This window comes from Hoplias malabaricus, chromosome 1 (genome assembly GCF_029633855.1).
Source record: "Hoplias malabaricus isolate fHopMal1 chromosome 1, fHopMal1.hap1, whole genome shotgun sequence".
In the NCBI taxonomy this organism is placed as follows: domain Eukaryota; kingdom Metazoa; phylum Chordata; class Actinopteri; order Characiformes; family Erythrinidae; genus Hoplias; species Hoplias malabaricus.
In genome coordinates, this window is record NC_089800.1 from 2,630,322 (window position 1) to 2,650,287 (window position 19,966).

General features: G+C 45.2%; 2 protein-coding genes across 5 annotated transcripts in view; one reads left to right on the plus strand and one right to left on the minus strand.

Moving 5' to 3' along the window:
- The window catches only part of atp2c1 (ATPase secretory pathway Ca2+ transporting 1), a 38,292-nt gene extending 28,254 nt beyond the window's left edge, over positions 1-10,038 (minus strand). The window contains exon 1 of one of the 3 annotated variants that reach the window (XM_066643295.1): positions 9,924-10,038. In XM_066643295.1, coding sequence (XP_066499392.1) covers positions 9,924-9,962 — 39 coding nt within the window. In that variant the 5' untranslated portion in view covers positions 9,963-10,038. Of the gene's footprint in view, positions 1-3,640; positions 3,734-3,869; positions 3,963-9,923 lie in introns of those variants that run through there. The other 2 variants (XM_066643304.1, XM_066643313.1) reach the window with 2 other exon arrangements.
- Positions 5,333-18,003, plus strand: ubxn11 (UBX domain protein 11). Of its 2 annotated transcripts, XM_066643339.1 has the most exons (13): positions 5,333-5,503; positions 5,597-5,631; positions 8,433-8,533; positions 9,384-9,429; positions 10,474-10,556; positions 11,976-12,072; positions 12,166-12,383; positions 12,691-12,768; positions 13,265-13,424; positions 17,081-17,184; positions 17,370-17,440; positions 17,608-17,751; positions 17,839-18,003. In XM_066643339.1, exons 1-13 carry the CDS (start codon positions 5,436-5,438, stop codon positions 17,993-17,995), a joined length of 1,362 nt encoding a protein of 453 aa, XP_066499436.1. In that variant the 5' UTR covers positions 5,333-5,435; the 3' UTR covers positions 17,996-18,003. The 2 variants fall into 2 exon arrangements, with proteins under 2 accessions (XP_066499436.1, XP_066499443.1); XM_066643346.1 differs by lacking the exon at positions 17,839-18,003 and having other exon boundaries at positions 17,579-17,680.
- Positions 18,004-19,966: the final 1,963 nt, after the last annotated feature.

The window sequence follows — 19,966 nt, forward strand, 5'->3', positions numbered from 1 at the left end:
TTACTTTGATAGACATAAAATAAAATAAAAAAGTAAATAATAATCTGTTATGACATGAGGACGAGGGCGTGGCCTATATGCACCTTGTTTGTTTTTCCTCGGGGGATCCAGACAGAAATAAAATCACAGAGGAGCTTCTCAAAATGAAGATTTCCCTCTAGGACCCACTGACATTTAAAGGCTAAGCCCCAGCTCTATGAAAGTGTCAAACAAATAAATACAGTGGAGTTTGAGTTCCTAACTTGTGTTTATTGATCGTCAGAAAACATGTTATTTCTTACTAATTGAAGGAATAAGGTTTAAAAGACCGTTGGTCCCCCCCCCTCCAAACGGTGTTGGGAAACTCTAATAGGCGTCTTGCCTGTGACGTAGATGGTGGACAACACTCTAGAAGCTGCACTTAATTTAATGCAGAATGAGGAAAAGGTGTGTTGTTTTTGGCTGCAATCATTCAATGTACAGTGGGACATCTGTGAACAAATGGCCCAAAGATCCCAAAATATCCAGAAAATGGACTAAATTTGTCCACTTTAAACGGGCACTTTGGAAAGGACCCTCCGCTCACTCCGTTATCTGTAGCTCATTTCACTGGCGCTTTTCCAACAATATGGGCATGTAAGGACACCAACGAAAGGTGTTGAAGAGCCTCTGTAACATGGAGGTAAACAGGGTGAGGACACTCACTTCGCCTGTTTTAGTTGGTGTTAGTTAACGTTAGCTTGACTCGCTAAACTCGGTGCTCAGATTATACTCGGCTACGTAGCTGCATTACGGAGGTTTATAGTGTCGGATGAATTCGAGTTCGACTTCGATCACATTTACAAGAATAACGGTACCTCTACATTTAAGTTTAGCTTATTGCTAGGCTATTGTCATGAATAATGTTGGTTATTTAGCTAGATACTGTCATAACAGTCAGTCATAACGGTGTTTTACCGCGGCGTTGTTCAGCTGTTGTCCACCAGTGACGTCACGGTCGCATTCGAGAATTTCCGTAGCGAGCTCGGGTTTTTCCGTCAATTTAATAAAATTGTCCGTTTTAAAGCAAATTAAGCTGCTATTTTCATTTTAATTCATACTTATATCTGTCAGTAACTACAATAAATATTCATGGAGGTCCATTAAGTGGTGCTTAGCCTTTAAGTCCATCTACATCAGGCCTTCATTAGAAAACATAGCCACTGCTTTTAACAGCGAGAGGCCAAACCATCTTTAATTCATTGCAATAACAAACCCAAAGAGCCGATCGATCAGTGCGACTGGGACGGGAACACGTACAGGCTGGATGTGGAGAAAATCACTTTGCGCGATGCACACACGGCACAAAGGCTAAGACAGAATCCAACAGCACACACTATTCCCACACACTACCAGGCCACCCACCTACTCACACTCTTGTGTGTGTCTGTGTGTGGGCTGATGATGACACTGTTTGTTTACTCAACAGTTACAAATACTGAATAAAAACACTTATCTGCAGTTATTCGACTCCATGGCCCTCCCATGCTCATAGTTCCATAGTTAAACACTTATTAAAGAGATCTGAATGTGTTTTTCTACATACGCCCTGGAAATTAAAAGCTATGTAAGGTCTAATACACAAAATAAGGTCAAGAGAAACGAAAGCAAGTAAAAATACATGAAAAGTAAAAAAGATACACAGCTCTTACTGGACTTTCCAACGCTACATACCACGCGGCGGGTCATTATAAGCTGCTGATCCTGTCGGGAATGTACGACTACACCGACAAAGCCCTCACCACTGAGAATGTGTGAGAGTGTTTGCTTGAGTATTTTGATAAGTACAACAATCTTCAGGACCTAGAAAACCTCAATGACACAGCAGCTAACACAGAACTTCCTCTGTGTCTAGAAAACAATCTTAGACTCGCATCAACTGGGTGAGCAGAGTCGCTTACAAGGAGGATGCCATAATACTGAGATGAAAAGAGTTACTGAGAGGTTCGGTGTGAAATTCTTCAATCTAGAGCAGTGCTTCTCAGTCCTGCTCCTGGTGGGTCACTGCCCTGTGTGCGTTGTACATTTCTCCTTGACTTTCACACTCCTTTTAGCTTCAGAAAGAGTTGTTAAACAGGTGTCGAAGTAGAGGCATCTCTAAAATGTGCAGGGCCGTGGCCCACAAGGAGCAGGACTGGGAACCAATGATCTAGAGAAACTAAGAGAGAGAGTGGAGACCAATGGAACCAGACATCCTCGTCTAAATGCTCCTCGTCTAAATGTCTGACCACAGGTTGTAGGTGGTGGTGGTTTAGAAATCTCTTGTGTTTGTGTTGTACACATGGAGATGCCTGGTTCCATTCACCACCACTGGAAAGAAATCAAGAGTCTCCACACTCCGCATCGTTTGTTTACAGCTCAAGGACAGCCCTAGAACACATTTAAAACCCATTGGAGTCTCCAGTAAAGTGGTTAGTGAGCATATAGTATGAAATCCATGGCTGAATATCTTGCTACTGACTAGTAAAACAGGTCAGAGCTGTAGAGTGAGTAAATGCAGCTGAGAAATTTTCAAAACGCACTACTCAACTGCACCTTTAACAAATGAAGTCCTTATTTTATAATATTTATTATTTTTACAAAAGTATCTCTCCTCAGTAGTTCATAAATCAAATACTTTTTTTGCTGTTTCAGACTCTTAGATAAGCTGATAAAATCAGACAAAACAGTCGTTACACATTCCAACCGACAATACGTGCCGAAAAGTGTGTCCCAAATACCTCCTTGTTGCCTACATAGGGTACGAAACGATTCCTTCTATGTGCCTAAATAATGGGCTACAAATTTAATACTGGGTGGAAAACAGTTTCTCCAGTTTCTCGCTAAATATATATGTTTTAATACCACAAATATAAGATACTATCTGGATGGAGAAGCTGTTATTTTACGACCTACAGTGTACACTACATAGGGAGCATGGACAGATTGGAACACACGCCCTGAAGCTCCCTATCGTCTTGTTAACCGACCTCTTAATTTCTGTTCAAAAAGAATTGTACACCCATAAATCATATCTAAACATGTCATAACTAATATACAAAACATATAAACACCAGATGGCAGCAAATAAGGCATCCCTTTACCACATAAACGGCGAAAAAGACCGGAAAGTTAGTCTGTTCGCCAAGACAACAGTGATATTCCACTCTTAACCAACGGTAGAATTCAAACGTGAGCGAGATTTAATATTTGTAATTAAATTATGTTAAATACATTATTTATAAGCTCTAAAAAATGTTCATCAAAGCGTGCTAACCTGGGTCTTATAAAAAGGGTCGACTCCACGCGAGTATGAGGATAGCTTCATTTTTAAATATTCCGTTCCACCTTAAGAATGACAGTTCCGCCTTAAAAATGACCGTTCCACTTGAACCAGAGCAGCGGTTACAAACGGAACAAGACAACAGCATTTAAGGTGGAGGCAGAAATTACAATAAAAAAGCTAACTAAAAGCCTTGTTTGGATGCAACTGCTGTTCAATTTAAGGTGGAACGACAAATTCGAAATTATCCAAGCTCGGCCTCGTTTGTACAATACAGAGAGCAACCATTTAAGATGGACTGTGGAATTACGTTACGACAAAAATCTAACTTCAGCCTCGGTTAGAATGTAAATACTGTACCATTTAAGGTGGAACGGAGCAGCGCATATGGGACATAACCGCAGTTCAGTTTAAGGTGGAATGGGGCATTCCCCATAACAAGCTAACTTCACCCTCGTTTTGTAACTGCTGCGCCGTTTAAGGTGGAACGAAACAGAGCCTTTAGAACGGGACCGCAGCAGTATTTAAGGTGGGACGAATGACGAATTAGAAGCTAAACGTGGGTAAATCCTCTGTCGTTAAAACTCACCAGCGGCGATTTTTTCTTCAGCATCTTCCGCCGAAGCCGCCGCTCCGAGGAGGAGGAGGAGGAGGAGGAGGATGAAGAAAATGATGATGATGAGTGTGATGAAGATGATGATGGCGCGAGGGAGGGAGGAGCTTTGTTTTTTTTTATTATTATTATTATTTATTTTAAAGACCCCTCTCATAGATTACAACCTGCATTTTTTTCTGTTCAAAGTACAAATTATTTCAAGTACGAATGTCTCCTAACGCTCACCTGCAGCTTGAAGGCCCCACCCCACAAATTGCTTTGATTGGTTCGTCGGGTGTGTGACATCAGAAATCCTGTCTGTACGAATCCGTGTTTTTGGGACTGTGTTTAATACGTTGCAATTTAAAAATGGAGATGCTCAGCTTATTTACTCAGTAAAAATCTTCATAAAAACAACACAAGTATTGTTTGCCTCCCTCTTTCATCGTCTGGTTGCGATGGCTGCGTCTGGAAGAAGTACGGACGCTAAATGAAAACACTATTCCTTTGATACCAAAATCCTACTGAAGACACTCATATTCAGAGAGGGGTCCTGGAGCGTTTATTATAATCATACACAAGATGTAAAATATCCTATGCCGATCCATTAGAGCGTCACATAGGGCCCACCCCACTCTCCTCCAACCTGCAGCCACACAACTGTTCCTACACCTCAACACTAAGGTTGCTGTGGCTGTTTATGATCCGATCAGCACCCAGCTGCCCTTAACAACTAAGGTTACTCATTGAGCCCAGTCCCGTGAGAACCCGACCCTCCCACTGTATCACTAGCTCTTCACAGGGGTCATCAGGTAGGCACCAATTAAGCCCATGACACCTCCAGAAGACAACAGTGAAGTCTGGCGTCCCAGAACCACACCCCTCCAAGCTGGCTTTACAGTCCTAGCTTACCCTTTACCATCATCAACCTTATATCCACATTTGCCTCCCTGGTGACTAAGGCTGTACCTATCCCCACTGGCACCGTTAATGCATGCTCAGTGCCACCAGTTCCATGTGAACTTTATGTGCTACACCACCAACAATCACCGCAGCACCTCTACAGTGCATTTCACCAAGTAATCGGTGCTCTCCTTATCCACAACCACTGACTAGACCTTTCAGCTGTTTCTGATCACTCCTTCACAGCTGCCCTAAGTTTCCAGCCCCTGATGCCGAACTGAGATGTGGCCGACTTGGCTGCAAATCCCCTAACACCCATCTCCACTGGTCTAACATGTGCCTGCCTTCATCTACTGCACCCTCAAACTGAACTGTTAACTCTATGAGTATTATTTTTTATTTGTTGTTTCATAAATATCAGATATCTAACACTAACCCTTTGAGTTTAAACGCAAGTGTGGTTCTGTCGCCCTCTGCTGGAGACTTTAAACACCACAGTAAAACCGGTTGCTAATGACAACGCATTTCAAACAAACTGCAAAGAAGGGCCAGTCTCTTATTGCTGTGTTATTAACATTTATAACCACTTCAGCCACCGTAGGTTGCTCACACTGAAAACCTGCATATCTCCATTATTATGTAAAATAGCTTTTAAAAATGAGTTCAGCTCTGTCCACGCTGAAGAAAAACAGAAGAGCTCCTCTAATTCCAGGAGAGACCCACAGGTGAGCTTCACTCAGACGCACTTCACACCAGTGCTGTGAGACACACATCTACGTATCAGTGATATATAACTAATGTCTTTGTGTCTGAGACAGGGAGAGACAGTTCTACAAAGAAGGTGCTCACACAGGTAGGATATGACCTCTACTGGAAGGACAACTCCACCCAAACTTTTATTTTTCAGTGAAATCTCAATTTAAACACCTAAGATCTTTGATCTCTGATCTATAAACATGGTTAGTCACTGCTTCCATCTTCAACCACAACTTCCCCACAGCTGCGAACTAGGAAAACTGGTCCATTAGGTTTGTGACGTCATAAACTCGGGCTAAACTATAGGGCGTGATGGTGCTGGACAACAGTGGACACCTCCACTGTCCACTGTCCCCCGCCGTCTACTGTCCTCACTTTCTGTGAGGGGCTTTTAGAGGAGGACGTCTGGTTCCATTCACCTCCACTGTCCACTGCTCTGACTCCATCTGGGTGAATACACATCTTTCAGAGGCTCATGGAGAGGAAGTAGAAAAAAACTCAATGGAATTCCCCAAAGGACAGATAACATCTGACGGTCGTATTTGAGGTTCATATGAATTTTACCTCACACACCGTATTTGTTCTCTCTAAACCCACTAAGCCTTTATCTACAAAAAAGATGAATGTGTAAAATGCAGACAGACAGGAGCGGTGACTTATTACAATATCCACTACGTCTGAATCGTCTGCCACCGCTGAGCAGAGGACACACCTCAGCAGACGTAAAGAAAACACATTTTAAAATAGGTACAAATTGAATGTACCGACTTTCCACGAGAAGTTTGTTTGTTCTGTGTTAACTCTTGCCTAAGAGACACTACAGATTCTAGATTTATGAAAAAGGACGGTGCCACAGGACTCGTTCTGATTGGTGAGGTTCTGTGTTGTCATAACCTTAAAAGACATGTCCATTTTATTTAGCTTTAAAGTGAAGTTAACCCTAAGTCCCACAGTGGGAAATGTACAGTGTTACAGCAGCAGAAAGAGATGAACTAAATATGATCAATGCAGACAGTGTAGCAATTACAATGAGAAATAAAAATCTGTGAAGAATATTTATGTCTAAATTTAAAAAGACAAAAGAGTGGGAGGGTCGGGTTCTGACGGGCTGGGCTCAGTGAGTAACCTTAGTTGTTAAGGGCAGCTGGGTGCTGATCGGATCATAAACAGCCACAGCAACCTTAGTGTTGAGGTGTAGGAACAGTTGTGTGGCTGCAGGTTGGAGGAGAGTGGGGTGGGCCCTATGTGACGCTCTAATGGATCGGCATAGGATATTTTACATCTTGTGTATGATTATAATAAACGCTCCAGGACCCCTCTCTGAATATGAGTGTCTTCAGTAGGATTTTGGTATCAAAGGAATAGTGTTTTCATTTAGCGTCCGTACTTCTTCCAGACGCAGCCATCGCAACCAGACGATGAAAGAGGGAAGCAAACAATACTTGTGTTGTTTTTATGAAGATTTTTACTGAGTAAATAAGCTGAGCATCTCCATTTTTAAATTGCAACGTATTAAACACAGTCCCAAAAACACGGATTCGTACAGACAGGATTTCTGATGTCACACACCCGACGAACCAATCAAAGCAATTTGTGGGGTGGGGCCTTCAAGCTGCAGATGAGCGTTAGGAGACATTCGTACTTGAAATAATTTGTACTTTGAACAGAAAAAAATGCAGGTTGTAATCTATGAGAGGGGTCTTTAAAATAAACAATAATAATAAAAAAAAAACAAAGCTCCTCCCTCCCTCGCGCCATCATCATCTTCATCACACTCATCATCATCATTTTCTTCATCCTCCTCCTCCTCCTCCTCCTCCTCCTCGGAGCGGCGGCTTCGGCGGAAGATGCTGAAGAAAAAATCCTCCTCCTCACAGACAGTCACCCGGAGGAAACCCACACAGACACAGAGAGAACACACCACACTCCTCACAGACAGTCACCCGGAGGAAACACACACAGACACAGAGAGAACACACCACACTCCTCACAGACAGTCACCCGGAGGAAACCCACACGGACACAGGGAGAACACACCACACTCCTCACAGACAGTCACCCGGAGGAAACCCGCGCAGACACAGAGAGAACACACCACACTCCTCACAGACAGTCACCCGGAGGAAACCCACACGGACACAGGGAGAACACACCACACTCCTCACAGACAGTCACTCGAACCCACAACCTCCAGGGACCTGGGTTTCCTCCGGGTGACTGTCTGTGAGGAGTGTGGTGTGTTCTCTCTGTGTCTGCACGGGTTTCCTCCGGGTGACTGTCTGTGAGGAGTGTGGTGTGTTCTCCCTGTGTCCGTGTGGGTTTCCTCCGGGTGACTGTCTGTGAGGAGTGTGGTGTGTTCTCTCTGTGTCTGTGCGGGTTTCCTCCGGGTGACTGTCTGTGAGGAGTGTGGTGTGTTCTCTCTGTGTCTGTGTGGGTTTCCTCCGGGTGACTGTCTGTAAAGAGTGTGGTGTGTTCTCTCTGTGTCTGTGTGGGTTTCCTCCGGGTGCTCCAGTTTCCTCCCATGCTCCAAAAACACACGTTGGTAGGTGGATTGGCGACTCAAAAGTGTCCGTAGGTGTGAGTGAATGTGTGTGTGTGTGTCTGTGTTGCCCTGTGAAGGACTGGCGCCCCCTCCAGGGTGTATTCCCACCTTGTGCCCAATGATTCCAGGTAGGCTCTGGACCCACCGCGACCCTGAACTGGATAAAGGTTACAGACAATGAATGAATGAAAAAAAAAATAATAATTTGACTAAAAAACATTTGACCAAAGATTGAATTTAAAGAGTTTTTGGAGAACAGTCTGTTATTTTATTGTTAAGGTTTCTTTGAGTTGTGCACTGTTCAGATCTGAGTCATGTGAAGAGTTTAAGCTAAAACATCTGTACGAATGGCGCAGGACGACCACCCAGCGATTTCGAGCTGATGTCCAGCATGGTGCAGAGGCTGGGGCAGTTGGAGAGGAGGGTCAAGGCTCAGGAACTGGACATCAACGGCAAGGTGAGACAATCAATCAGTCAACGACCCTCTCGTGATCTCATTCCTCACGGCCCGAGGCTTCATTTCCTTTACCAGCATTTACCCAGCAGCTCGTTCCGCCATTCGTCCAGGAGCCCTCAGCCACACTCTAATTTCACAGGATATACATCATCTTTTCAAATGACGGTGATTTCTCGTATTTTTTCCACATTTGTTACACATTAGTATACAGCGTGTAAACATGCTTTTATCCAACGAAATATGGACTCTGATTTTAACTCATCCACACACACACACACACACGGAGCAGCGGCCTCAGCACCCGAGGAGCAGATGGGGGTTAGGTGCAGTGCTCAAGGAAACCTCACAAAGACACTGTGGATGATGATGGAGTAGACAGCGCTGTTCTTTCTCTCCCACCGTTCTCATTTTTCTCCTGGTCCAGGGGATTGAACTGGAGGCCTTTAGGACCTTTAGGACCCGGCCGCCCCCACAATTACACAACAGTACGATTTCTGTTATATACACAAACAACGTGTTTAATGAACAATAAACAGCCGTTTATAAATAAACGTTCCGCTTACTTTCACTTTCACATCACCACAACAAGGCTTTGAGTCAAGTGCAAAAGTTTCCTGAATCATACACCTGGGATAATAAGGGGTTAAATTAATGCTAGTTGAATATTACAAGTAGAAAGCTTGTATGCGCCTGTGGCACAGTGTCTATACACCCTCAGCTCACACACTGTCAAAGCCTGCTTTAGTTCAGAGTTCGTTCAGACAGTTACTGTATTATTAAAGTTATTGTTTATAGATGTTACGTTAAGATCTTTGCGTTGTAACCTTACTTTGATGTTGTTGGTCCTAAGGCGAGAAGAATAGCCGCTCTGGAAGAAAAACTCCAGCTACTACAAGGTAATGATGTTGATCTGATCACCACCGACTCATGTCCTTTACATCAGTGCATTAGCCACAAGTTACTACACGTCTCTGTTTAGAGACAACGTTACAGTCACAGTAACTTCAGACGGAAATGTATTACAGCGATTTTGGGCCGTTTCTCATGGTCCACGCAGTAGAGAAATGGAGATTAGGAGAAGCTGTAAATCTACTGTTAAAAATACATAGTACATAGGAGTGTAGAATTGATTCCTTTAGTAATTAAAGTATTTAAATACATTTTTCTGATATTATCCAGTACTTTATTGTTCCTAATAATTAATAATAACAATAATAATATTAATAATAAACACACTCACACAGAGAGACTATATTTTTATATATATTTTCCTGTTAAACCCCAAACTAGGAACTGGAGATTCACTCCAGCGCTGTATTTCTGCTTGTGTGGCATTTTCCAAGGACTTCTCCTTTCAAACAAGCAAAAAAAACCAGGGTTCAGCACTTACCTGCTGTAGCTGCAGCGAGTTTGAGGCAGTGAGGGACATGTCTCCAGAACAGAGTTAAGGCTGAAAGAACTTGAAAGTGTGTGAATGAGGTAAAGCCTCCAGAGTAAAGACAAACTGTCAGGACACTGAGCCTTGGTGAGAGCAGAGGGAACAGGTGAGACCAAAGGGGCGTGGCTTAAGGGGCGTGGTCAGAGCAGAATCTGACCAATCAAAAGCTAAATGGGCGAGAACTGGATGATTTGTAGAATAAAAGTCCATAATGTTAAGAGAAATATGAGCTCAGCTCACTGCTGTTTTGTTATTATCCTGAGAATGCTACGCTGCTCACAGTCAGAAATAACAACAGATAAATAAATAGAATAATGTCATTCACTATCACAGCGCCACCTAGTGTCCATTAAGGACATTACACTGTAAGCTTCAGTGTTTTATATCATTAGTCCTGTGGGACTGCTGAGTTTATTGTGCTCTTTTATTCATTCTGGAGCTCTGTTTGCGTCACTTTGGACGCCAAATCTAACAAAAGTGGGTTTCCTCTCTGTGGCCATAGAGAAAACCAGAGGAGGAAAGCAAGATGAAGAGGGACTTGCTGAAAAGTGCCGCAGACTTCAGAACCAAGTGCAGGAAATGGAGGTAAGGGACAAGTGGGAGTGGAGGATGACCCTGAGATTCTGAGCCTTTAATAAGCTTATACATTATTAGATACACAGCTTTAAAGGTTTCTTTTACCTAAAATAACAGATTTGGAAAGTAGTGTTGCAGTCACAGCTCCAGGGACCTGGAGGTTGTGGGTTTGAGTCCCGCTCCGGGTGACTGTCTGTGAGGAGTGTGGTGTGTTCTCTCTGTGTCTGCATGGGTTTCCTCCGGGTGACTGTCTGTGAGGAGTGTGGTGTGTTCTCTCTGTGTCTGCATGGGTTTCCTCCGGGTGACTGTCTGTGAGGAGTGTGGTGTGTTCTCTCTGTGTCTGTGTGGGTTTCCTCCGGGTGACTGTCTGTGAGGAGTGTGGTGTGTTCTCTCTGTGTCTGCATGGGTTTCCTCCGGGTGACTGTCTGTGAGGAGTGTGGTGTGTTCTCTCTGTGTCTGTGTGGGTTTCCTCCGGGTGACTGTCTGTGAGGAGTGTGGTGTGTTCTCTCTGTGTCTGCATGGGTTTCCTCCGGGTGACTGTCTGTGAGGAGTGTGGTGTGTTCTCTCTCTGTCTGCTTTGGTTTCCTCCGGGTGACTGTCTGTGAGAAGTGTGGTGTGTTCTCTCTGTGTCTGCATGGGTTTCCTCCGGGTGACTGTCTGTGAGGAGTGTGGTGTGTTCTCTCTGTGTCTGCATGGGTTTCCTCCGGGTGACTGTCTGTGAGGAGTGTGGTGTGTTCTCCCTGTGTCTGTGTGGGTTTTCTTCCGGGTGACTGTCTGTGAGGAGTGTGGTGTGTTCTCTCTGTGTTTGCTTTGTTTCCTCCGGGTGACTGTCTGTGAGGAGTGTGGTGTGTTCTCTCTGTGTCTGCATGGGTTTCCTCCGGGTGACTGTCTGTGAGGAGTGTGGTGTGTTCTCCCTGTGTCTGTGTGGGTTTTCTTCCGGGTGACTGTCTGTGAGGAGTGTGGTGTGTTCTCTCTGTGTCTGTGTGGGTTTCCTCCAGGTGCTCTGGTTTCCTCCCACAGTCCAAAAACACACGTTGGTAGGTGGATTGGCGACTCAAAAGTGTCCGTAGGTGTGAATGTGTGTGTGCCTGTGTTGCACTGTGAAGGACTGGCGCCCCCTCCAGGGTGTATTCCCGCCTTGCGCCCAATGATTCCAGGTAGGCTCTGGACCCACCAGGACCCTGAACTGGATAAGGGTTACAGACAATGAATGAATGAACAGAATTTCCATTTAGAACGAGGCACCATGCAGATCAGCCAATCAGAATAGAGCTCACATTAGGCGCTGAGCTGGAAAAATATAGGATACAAGCTCTTTAATATTAAATAATAAACTATTATTCTTTTTTTTAACAATAAAACTGGTCTTGACTTTTAGGATAACAGTGAATCTGGACTTTAATCTGAAATGTTTTCTTTTCTTCTCAGAAGTTTCTGAATGACTACGGATTGATTTGGGTCGGAGACGCCAAGGATCCAGAAGCTGCAGAGAAATCAGACTCTGGACGCACAATCTGGCAACCAGGTATCAGAAAGAGTTAGAACAACAGCGGAACCTCCTTGAGTCTGAAAGTGAGATGTGACTGACCTCAGTGTCCTTTTCTAAATCCGTTTACAGATGTTTCTCAGCTCAGGAACTTCTCCATGAACTTTGACTTGGTCCTGCAGAGCGTGAAAGACCTTAACATTCTGGCCGGAGAGGGCGAGTCCTTCGTGAGGTCTGTTCCTGGCGGAGCCAAGCTGATTCAGCAAGAAGCGATTCCTCTGTGTCTCTACAAGAACGGCATCGTGATGTTCCAGGGCCCTTTCCGTTCCTACCAGGACCCCAGCACACAGGTTCATCACCTTTATTCGTTTCTTACCGATTAGTAAATTCCAGATTTTCTTTGGTGGCGCTGGGCCTGATATCAGGAGACTCCCGGTGATGCCACAGCCATCCGTAAACAGCAGCCCACCAGATCAAAATGATCCTCTGTATATTTCTGGGTGTGTAGGATGGCGCTCCCTCTTTCCCCATCACACAACATGATGGGGATGTTTGTTAATTAACATAACAGAACTGACCAGAGACTGTTGAGGAAAATGAGAAAGACACGTCCAATTTGTGTCCAGAAAGAGCACTGACCGTTTCTCCTCTCTCCAGCGGTGCATGCGGGACCTGATGGATGGATATTTCCCCTCAGAGCTGCAGAAGAGGTTTCCTGATGGAGTCGTTTTTCAGGTGTGTTTGTCTGATTTGTACACACTGATGTTTATATGTATTGCTTGGTAGGAGCTGTGAGAATCATGGGAAAAGCTGAGACATTGAGGGGAGGAGCTAACATACTTATATTAAAAGCTAATACAATCTGGGAGGAGCTAAGGCGTTTGGGGAGGAGCGATCACAATGGAGGATGTTGCTAAGGCCTACAATTTGGGAGCTAAAACACTCAGGGGAGGGGCTTAGACCCACTGGGGAGGAGCTATGGCACTTCAATGAGGAGCTAAGCTAATGCAATCTAGGAGCGGCTAAGGCACTGAAGCAGGGGAGGGCTAAGGAATTTGGAGGGAACTAAGATCCACAAGGGAGGAGCTCAGACACACAGGATAGGTGCTAAGATGCTAAGGGGAGGGGCTTAAATGATTGGGGAGGGGCTTGTACAATCACAGGAGGAGTTAAGATGCTCTAAGGAGCAGCTAAGACATGAAGACACAATTAAAGAAATATGTTCACTCAGGTGACTGACAGACGAGAGGAGGAGTTCAGAGTGAGGAGGACCACTGTGTTTTCAGGAAGAGGTCAAACAGTGGGGGGCTCTGAGGAGGAAGTACAGGACCACCGAGAGGAAGACACAAGCACACACACACTGCTGAACCACAGCCAGAGCCAGTCGACAGGTCAGCACTCAGACAGGGTCCTGGAGGTTGTGGGTTTGAGTCCCACACTGTGAGGAGTGTGGTGTGTTCTCCCTGTGTCTGCGTGGGGTTCCTCCGGGTGACTGTCTGTGAGGAGTGTGGTGTGTTCTCTCTGTGTCTGCGTGGGTTTCCTCCGGGTGACTGTCTGTGAGGAGTGTGGTGTGTTCTCCCTGTGTCTGCGTGGGTTTCCTCTGGGTGACTGTCTGTGAGGAGTGTGGTGTGTTCTCCCTGTGTCTGCGTGGGTTTCCTCCAGGTGACTGTCTGTGAGGAGTGTGGTGTGCTCTCCCTGTGTCTGCGTGGGTTTCCTCCGGGTGACTGTCTGTGAGGAGTGTGGTGTGTTCTCCCTGTGTCTGTGTGTGTTTCCTCCGGGTGACTGTCTGTGAGGAGTGTGGTGTGTTCTCCCTGTGTCTGCGTGGGTTTCCTCCGGGTGACTGTCTGTGAGGAGTGTGGTGTGTTCTCCCTGTGTCTGTGTGTGTTTCCTCCGGGTGACTGTCTGTGAGGAGTGTGGTGTGTTCTCCCTGTGTCTGCGTGGGTTTCCTCCGGGTGACTGTCTGTGAGGAGTGTGGTGTGTTCTCCAAGTGTCTGTGTGGGTTTCCTCCGGGTGACTGTCTGTGAGGAGTGTGGTGTGTTCTCCCTGTGTCTGCGTGGGTTTCCTCCGGGTGACTGTCTGTGAGGAGTGTGGTGTGTTCTCCGTGTGTCTGTGTGTGTTTCCTCCGGGTGACTGTCTGTGAGGAGTGTGGTGTGTTCTCCCTGTGTCTGTGTGTGTTTCCTCCGGGTGACTGTCTGTGAGGAGTGTGGTGTGTTCTCCCTGTGTCTGTGTGGGTTTCCTCCGGGTGACTGTCTGTGGGGAGTGTGGTGTGTTCTCCAAGTGTCTGCGTGGGTTTCCTCCGGGTGACTGTCTGTGAGGAGTGTGGTGTGTTCTCCGTGTGTCTGTGTGTGTTTCCTCCGGGTGACTGTCTGTGGGGAGTGTGGTGTGTTCTCCAAGTGTCTGCGTGGGTTTCCTCCGGGTGACTGTCTGTGAGGAGTGTGGTGTGTTCTCCGTGTGTCTGTGTGTGTTTCCTCCGGGTGACTGTCTGTGAGGAGTGTGGTGTGTTCTCCCTGTGTCTGTGTGGGTTTCCTCCGGGTGACTGTCTGTGAGGAGTGTGGTGTGTTCTCCAAGTGTCTGCGTGGGTTTCCTCCGGGTGACTGTCTGTGAGGAGTGTGGTGTGTTCTCCGTGTGTCTGTGTGTGTTTCCTCCGGGTGACTGTCTGTGAGGAGTGTGGTGTGTTCTCCCTGTGTCTGTGTGTGTTTCCTCCGGGTGACTGTCTGTGAGGAGTGTGGTGTGTTCTCCCTGTGTCTGTGTGTGTTTCCTCCGGGTGACTGTCTGTGAGGAGTGTGGTGTGTTCTCCCTGTGTCTGCGTGGGTTTCCTCCGGGTGACTGTCTGTGAGGAGTGTGGTGTGTTCTCCCTGTGTCTGCGTGTGTTTCCTCCGGGTGACTGTCTGTGAGGAGTGTGGTGTGTTCTCCCTGTGTCTGCGTGGGTTTCCTCCGGGTGACTGTCTGTGAGGAGTGTGGTGTGTTCTCCCTGTGTCTGTGTGTGTTTCCTCCGGGTGACTGTCTGTGAGGAGTGTGGTGTGTTCTCCCTGTGTCTGCGTGGGTTTCCTCCGGGTGACTGTCTGTGAGGAGTGTGGTGTGTTCTCCAAGTGTCTGTGTGGGTTTCCTCCGGGTGACTGTCTGTGAGGAGTGTGGTGTGTTCTCCCTGTGTCTGTGTGTGTTTCCTCCGGGTAACTGTCTGTGAGGAGTGTGGTGTGTTCTCCCTGTGTCTGTGTGTGTTTCCTCCGGGTGACTGTCTGTGAGGAGTGTGGTGTGTTCTCCCTGTGTCTGCGTGGGTTTCCTCCGGGTGACTGTCTGTGAGGAGTGTGGTGTGTTCTCCAAGTGTCTGTGTGGGTTTCCTCCGGGTGACTGTCTGTGAGGAGTGTGGTGTGTTCTCCCTGTGTCTGTGTGTGTTTCCTCCGGGTGACTGTCTGTGAGGAGTGTGGTGTGTTCTCCAAGTGTCTGTGTGGGTTTCCTCCGGGTGACTGTCTGTGAGGAGTGTGGTGTGTTCTCCCTGTGTCTGTGTGTGTTTCCTCCGGGTGACTGTCTGTGAGGAGTGTGGTGTGTTCTCCCTGTGTCTGTGTGTGTTTCCTCCGGGTGACTGTCTGTGAGGAGTGTGGTGTGTTCTCCCTGTGTCTGCGTAGGTTTCCTCTGGGTGACTGTCTGTGAGGAGTGTGGTGTGTTCTCCAAGTGTCTGTGTGGATTTCCTCCGGGTGACTGTCTGTGAGGAGTGTGGTGTGTTCTCCCTGTGTCTGAGTGTGTTTCCTCCGGGTGACTGTCTGTGAGGAGTGTGGTGTGTTCTCTCTGTGTCTGCGTGGGTTTCCTCCGGGTGACTGTCAGTGAGGAGTGTGGTGTGTTCTTCCTGTGTCTGCATAGGTTTCCTCTGGGTGACTGTCTGTGAGGAGTGTGGTGTGTTCTCCCTGTGTCTGTGTGGGTTTCCTCCGGGTGACTGTCTGTGAGGAGTGTGGTGTGTTCTCCAAGTGTCTGTGTGGGTTTCCTCCGGGTGACTGTCTGTGAGGAGTGTGGTGTGTTCTCCCTGTGTCTGCGTGGGTTTCCTCCGGGTGACTGTCTGTGAGGAGTGTGGTGTGTTCTCTCTGTGTTTGCGTAGGTTTCCTCCGGGTGACTGTCTGTGAGGAGTGTGGTGTGTTCTATCTGTGTCTGTGTGGGTTTCTTCCGGGTGACTGTCTGTGAGGAGTGTGGTGTGTTCTCCAAGTGTCTGCGTGGGTTTCCTCCGGGTGACTGTCTGTGAGGAGTGTGGTGTGTTCTCCAAGTGTCTGCGTGGGTTTCCTCCAGGTGACTGTCTATGAGGAGTGTGGTGTGTTCTCCCTGTGTCTGCGTGGGTTTCCTCCGGGTGACTGTCTGTGAGGAGTGTGGTGTGTTCTCCCTGTGTCCGTGTGGGTTTTCTTCCGGGTGACTGTCTGTGAGGAGTGTGGTGTGTTCTCCAAGTGTCTGCGTGGGTTTCCTCCGGGTGACTGTCTATGAGGAGTGTGGTGTGTTCTCCCTGTGTCCGTGTGGGTTTCCTCCGGGTGACTGTCTGTGAGGAGTGTGGTGTGTTCTCCCTGTGTCTACGTGGGTTTCCTCCGGGTGACTGTCTGTGAGGAGTGTGGTGTGTTCTCCCTGTGTCCGTGTGGGTTTCCTCCGGGTGCTCCGGTTTCCTCCCATGCTCCAAAAACACACGTTGGTAGGTGGATTGGTGACTCAAAAGTGTACGTAGGTGTTTGTTCCTGCCTTGCACCCAATGATTCCGAGCAGGCCCCGGACCCACCGTGACCCTGAACTGGATAAGGGTTACAAACAATGAATAGTAATAGTGCATTCTATAGTGATGATTAATGTTGGAGAATAGTCAGCGGGGAGTCATTTTGAACATATTATGCGTATAATGAAAGCATGTTATAGCTGGACGTCCCAGAGCCCATAAAGGCTGCAAATTTGGGCTCCCTAATTTAGAGAGTCCAGTGACTCCTGGATGACTTAGATCCTTAGGTTTGGAACTGTTTGTTAAGCGGCGATTTGTGTAAATCTCCCTTGAGCCCTGCTTTTCCCGTTGCTGTGTGTGGTTTTAAAGGCCAGAGGCTGAGCATGGAGCAGTTCCTGAATAAACTCCCGCAGAGTGTGGTTAGAGGAGGAAAGGTCATCAATATCCGCTCCTCACTGAAAGCCCTCCTGCAGGTAAGACCCCCGCACACATCACGGGAATCTTTTTACTGTAACTTCTACATTCAGAAAGGATTTGTACAAATAAGAATACATTCGATTCATCAACGTTGTCAACTGTGTTTCGCAGCAACAATCAAAGCCACCACGCTGAACCAGTTACCTCATATAGTCTATATCTCCTGTGTGTGTGTGTGTAGGGTTGTGCTGAAGCCGGGAGTGATTCGGTGGCAGTTATAGAAACTCCTGCTCTACACGCTCTGAGAGAGAGGTAATTAAACGCCATTCAGTTCTATGGAAGATGACTGTGAATCAAGAAATTTAAAATTTCGCTATATTTTGACTCTTTGGTAAAAATCAGAGAATCACATTCTCAGTGAAAATGTTTACGAGTGAGATGCGCTGAAAGTGTGTGTGTGTGTGTGTGTCTGTTTTGAGGCCGGAGTCCAGTGAAGACGAACGCTCTGAGGCTGAGGTCACGACACTGAGAGTGAAGTCAGAGGACGGAGAAAAGACTTTTATTTTGAAAATGTTCTTTAGTGACACCATTGCTCACCTGCGCCACCATCTGGACACTCACAGGTGAAAGAAGGACTTTAAAAAAATTGCTCAGCTGTTTATTATTTATGATCTTTATTATGAAGGTTGTTTGTTTTTTATTTATTACAGAGGGCCATCCTCACCTTCCTATGACATCATCAGTGCGTTCCCTCAGCGTTGCCATAGTGATGATACGCAGTCTATGTTGGCTTGCGGTTTGACACCAAATGCTGCCCTTTTACTGAGGCCCCGCCCACCACTAACATCACCAGCCAATCACTTTTGAAGAATAATCCCAGCTAATTAATTTCATTTTTTCCAATTTGGTTTACAAAGAATTTTTAGAATCCAATTATAGTACCGCAATCTCTTTATATTCAGTTCATTTGTCTTTCTTTTTAATTAAATATGTATTAAATGCGGTAAATAAATGAAGTGTATTTTTGCAACTAAATTTTTAATGTAATATATTTAAAAAGGAAGGTGCAGCAATTTAATAATCCACATTTTAATATATTTTCAAAACAGCACCTGTAGCCATGTAAAATCTGGAGTGTGTGTGTGTGTGTGTGTGTGAGATTGGAAGGATTAAAAAAAAAGCATAAGAGAAGGCAATTTGTATATTTTTATGTAATAAAATGGTGTTTTCTGACACCAGAAAATGAATAATTTAATGACTACATTGACTGGAAATGAAATGAATAAAGGGTACAGTACAGTATATTGATAAAAGGTTAGGATTAGTGATGTGTGTGAAGTTGGGAACACTAGATGTGCTCTAGATCTGAGAATTTCCAAACTTAAACACTGCAGAATTTATTAAAATCCCCTGAGAAAAAAGTGCTTCCAACAAGTTTTATAAAAATTCATAATCTTTATTGAAATTAAAGAGAAACATCATACATATATGAGCATATTTATTAATGTAGTTATACTTAATTGGCTGGTTATATTTAAGAAAATCTTACAACACTGACATTCTCTGATGTTCTATTTGTTCAGAAATGTTTTTGACCAAATGTGGTTTTTAATTTTGTCATAAATTTTTCACATTGTACTTCTGTCTAATGCCTTTTTTACAGCAGGAGCATCTTTAAGGCTTATAATAACCCCAGAGTAACCTTTACATGCTGTGTATAGCATTTATTTATTTATAATTGGAACACATGGAAAACTTGCAGACAAATTTATATTACTTTTTTGGAGTTTATACATTGTTTTTGTCTTTGCTTTTATGTGGAATATGAATCTTTGTTAATTACATACAGAAACAGGCACTTTTTCCTATAAATAAATAAAAGACCTACATTCTTAACAAATTAGTGTACAGCACCTTTTTTTGAGTCAATTCTAATCAAATGCTAGTGATTTTGCTGTGACATCAACTGCTGCCTTCAAGTCTTTTTGGAAAATGTAATTATGAGGTGAGGAAACATGAACCCTGACTTGCGCTGAGGGCGTTTCAGTAACAAAACATTGTGGAAAAACACTGCAGGTACATGTCAATAATTTTCAACTCAAATCATTTTGCAGATTTCAGTTGCCAACATTTATACTTGGCATCCACCGTTCCCTGAACAAAAGCCACTTGAATGACTATCATATCGTATTTCTAACCTCCAAAACACATACAAAAGGACTTGGCTAAGCAAATGGCTAATGCTGCTAATCACAGTTAGCGTAATTATCCCAATTTCCAGCCACTTTAATTACAACATTGGAAATCTTAGCTAACTGTAAATAAATAGATGTACTTTACTCACTCAAATCAACATTTTTCAGGAGTCAAATGTGTGTAGATTAATGTCCAAGACTTGCTTGAGTTTGAAAGAATATATGTTTTTAGATAAAAACGCTTTTGTTTAAGTAGGTGCCAATACTGCTAAGATTATTAGCGCCCCCTAACTTTAGCCACCTCCCCTGCTTGTGACAGTCAAACGAGACAGTTGCTACCACATTCAGTGGTTTTGAGAGGTTCACAATGAGATTATGTTAGTCCTGTGTTGGTATCCGTACTCTACAAGGATTTATAATGTCGATAGATTTTCCCCTCAGAGAAAAGGAAGCTAACCGGTAAGCTAACTTTTACACTGAGGGAAATATCTGTCGTGAAATGGAAATGTGTTGTATTCCACAAGCAGTTTTGCACACAAAGAATTACAACACTGTTAGAGATATTTAAATATTTTTTAGATATGTGATTTCTTGTAAGACTGATGTTTAAATGCCCTACTAGGTCTTGATCTTATGTTTTATT

Bases quoted from the DNA above. Each gene is read 5' to 3' on its own strand.
- ubxn11 (XM_066643339.1), top strand. From the start codon at position 5,436: ATGAGTTCAGCTCTGTCCACGCTGAAGAAAAACAGAAGAGCTCCTCTA. The intron at 10,557-11,975 runs GTAAGGGACAAG...TTTTCTTCTCAG, and splicing joins ACCAAGTGCAGGAAATGGAG to AAGTTTCTGAATGACTACGG. The intron at 17,752-17,838 runs GTGAAAGAAGGA...TATTTATTACAG, and splicing joins CACCATCTGGACACTCACAG to AGGGCCATCCTCACCTTCCT.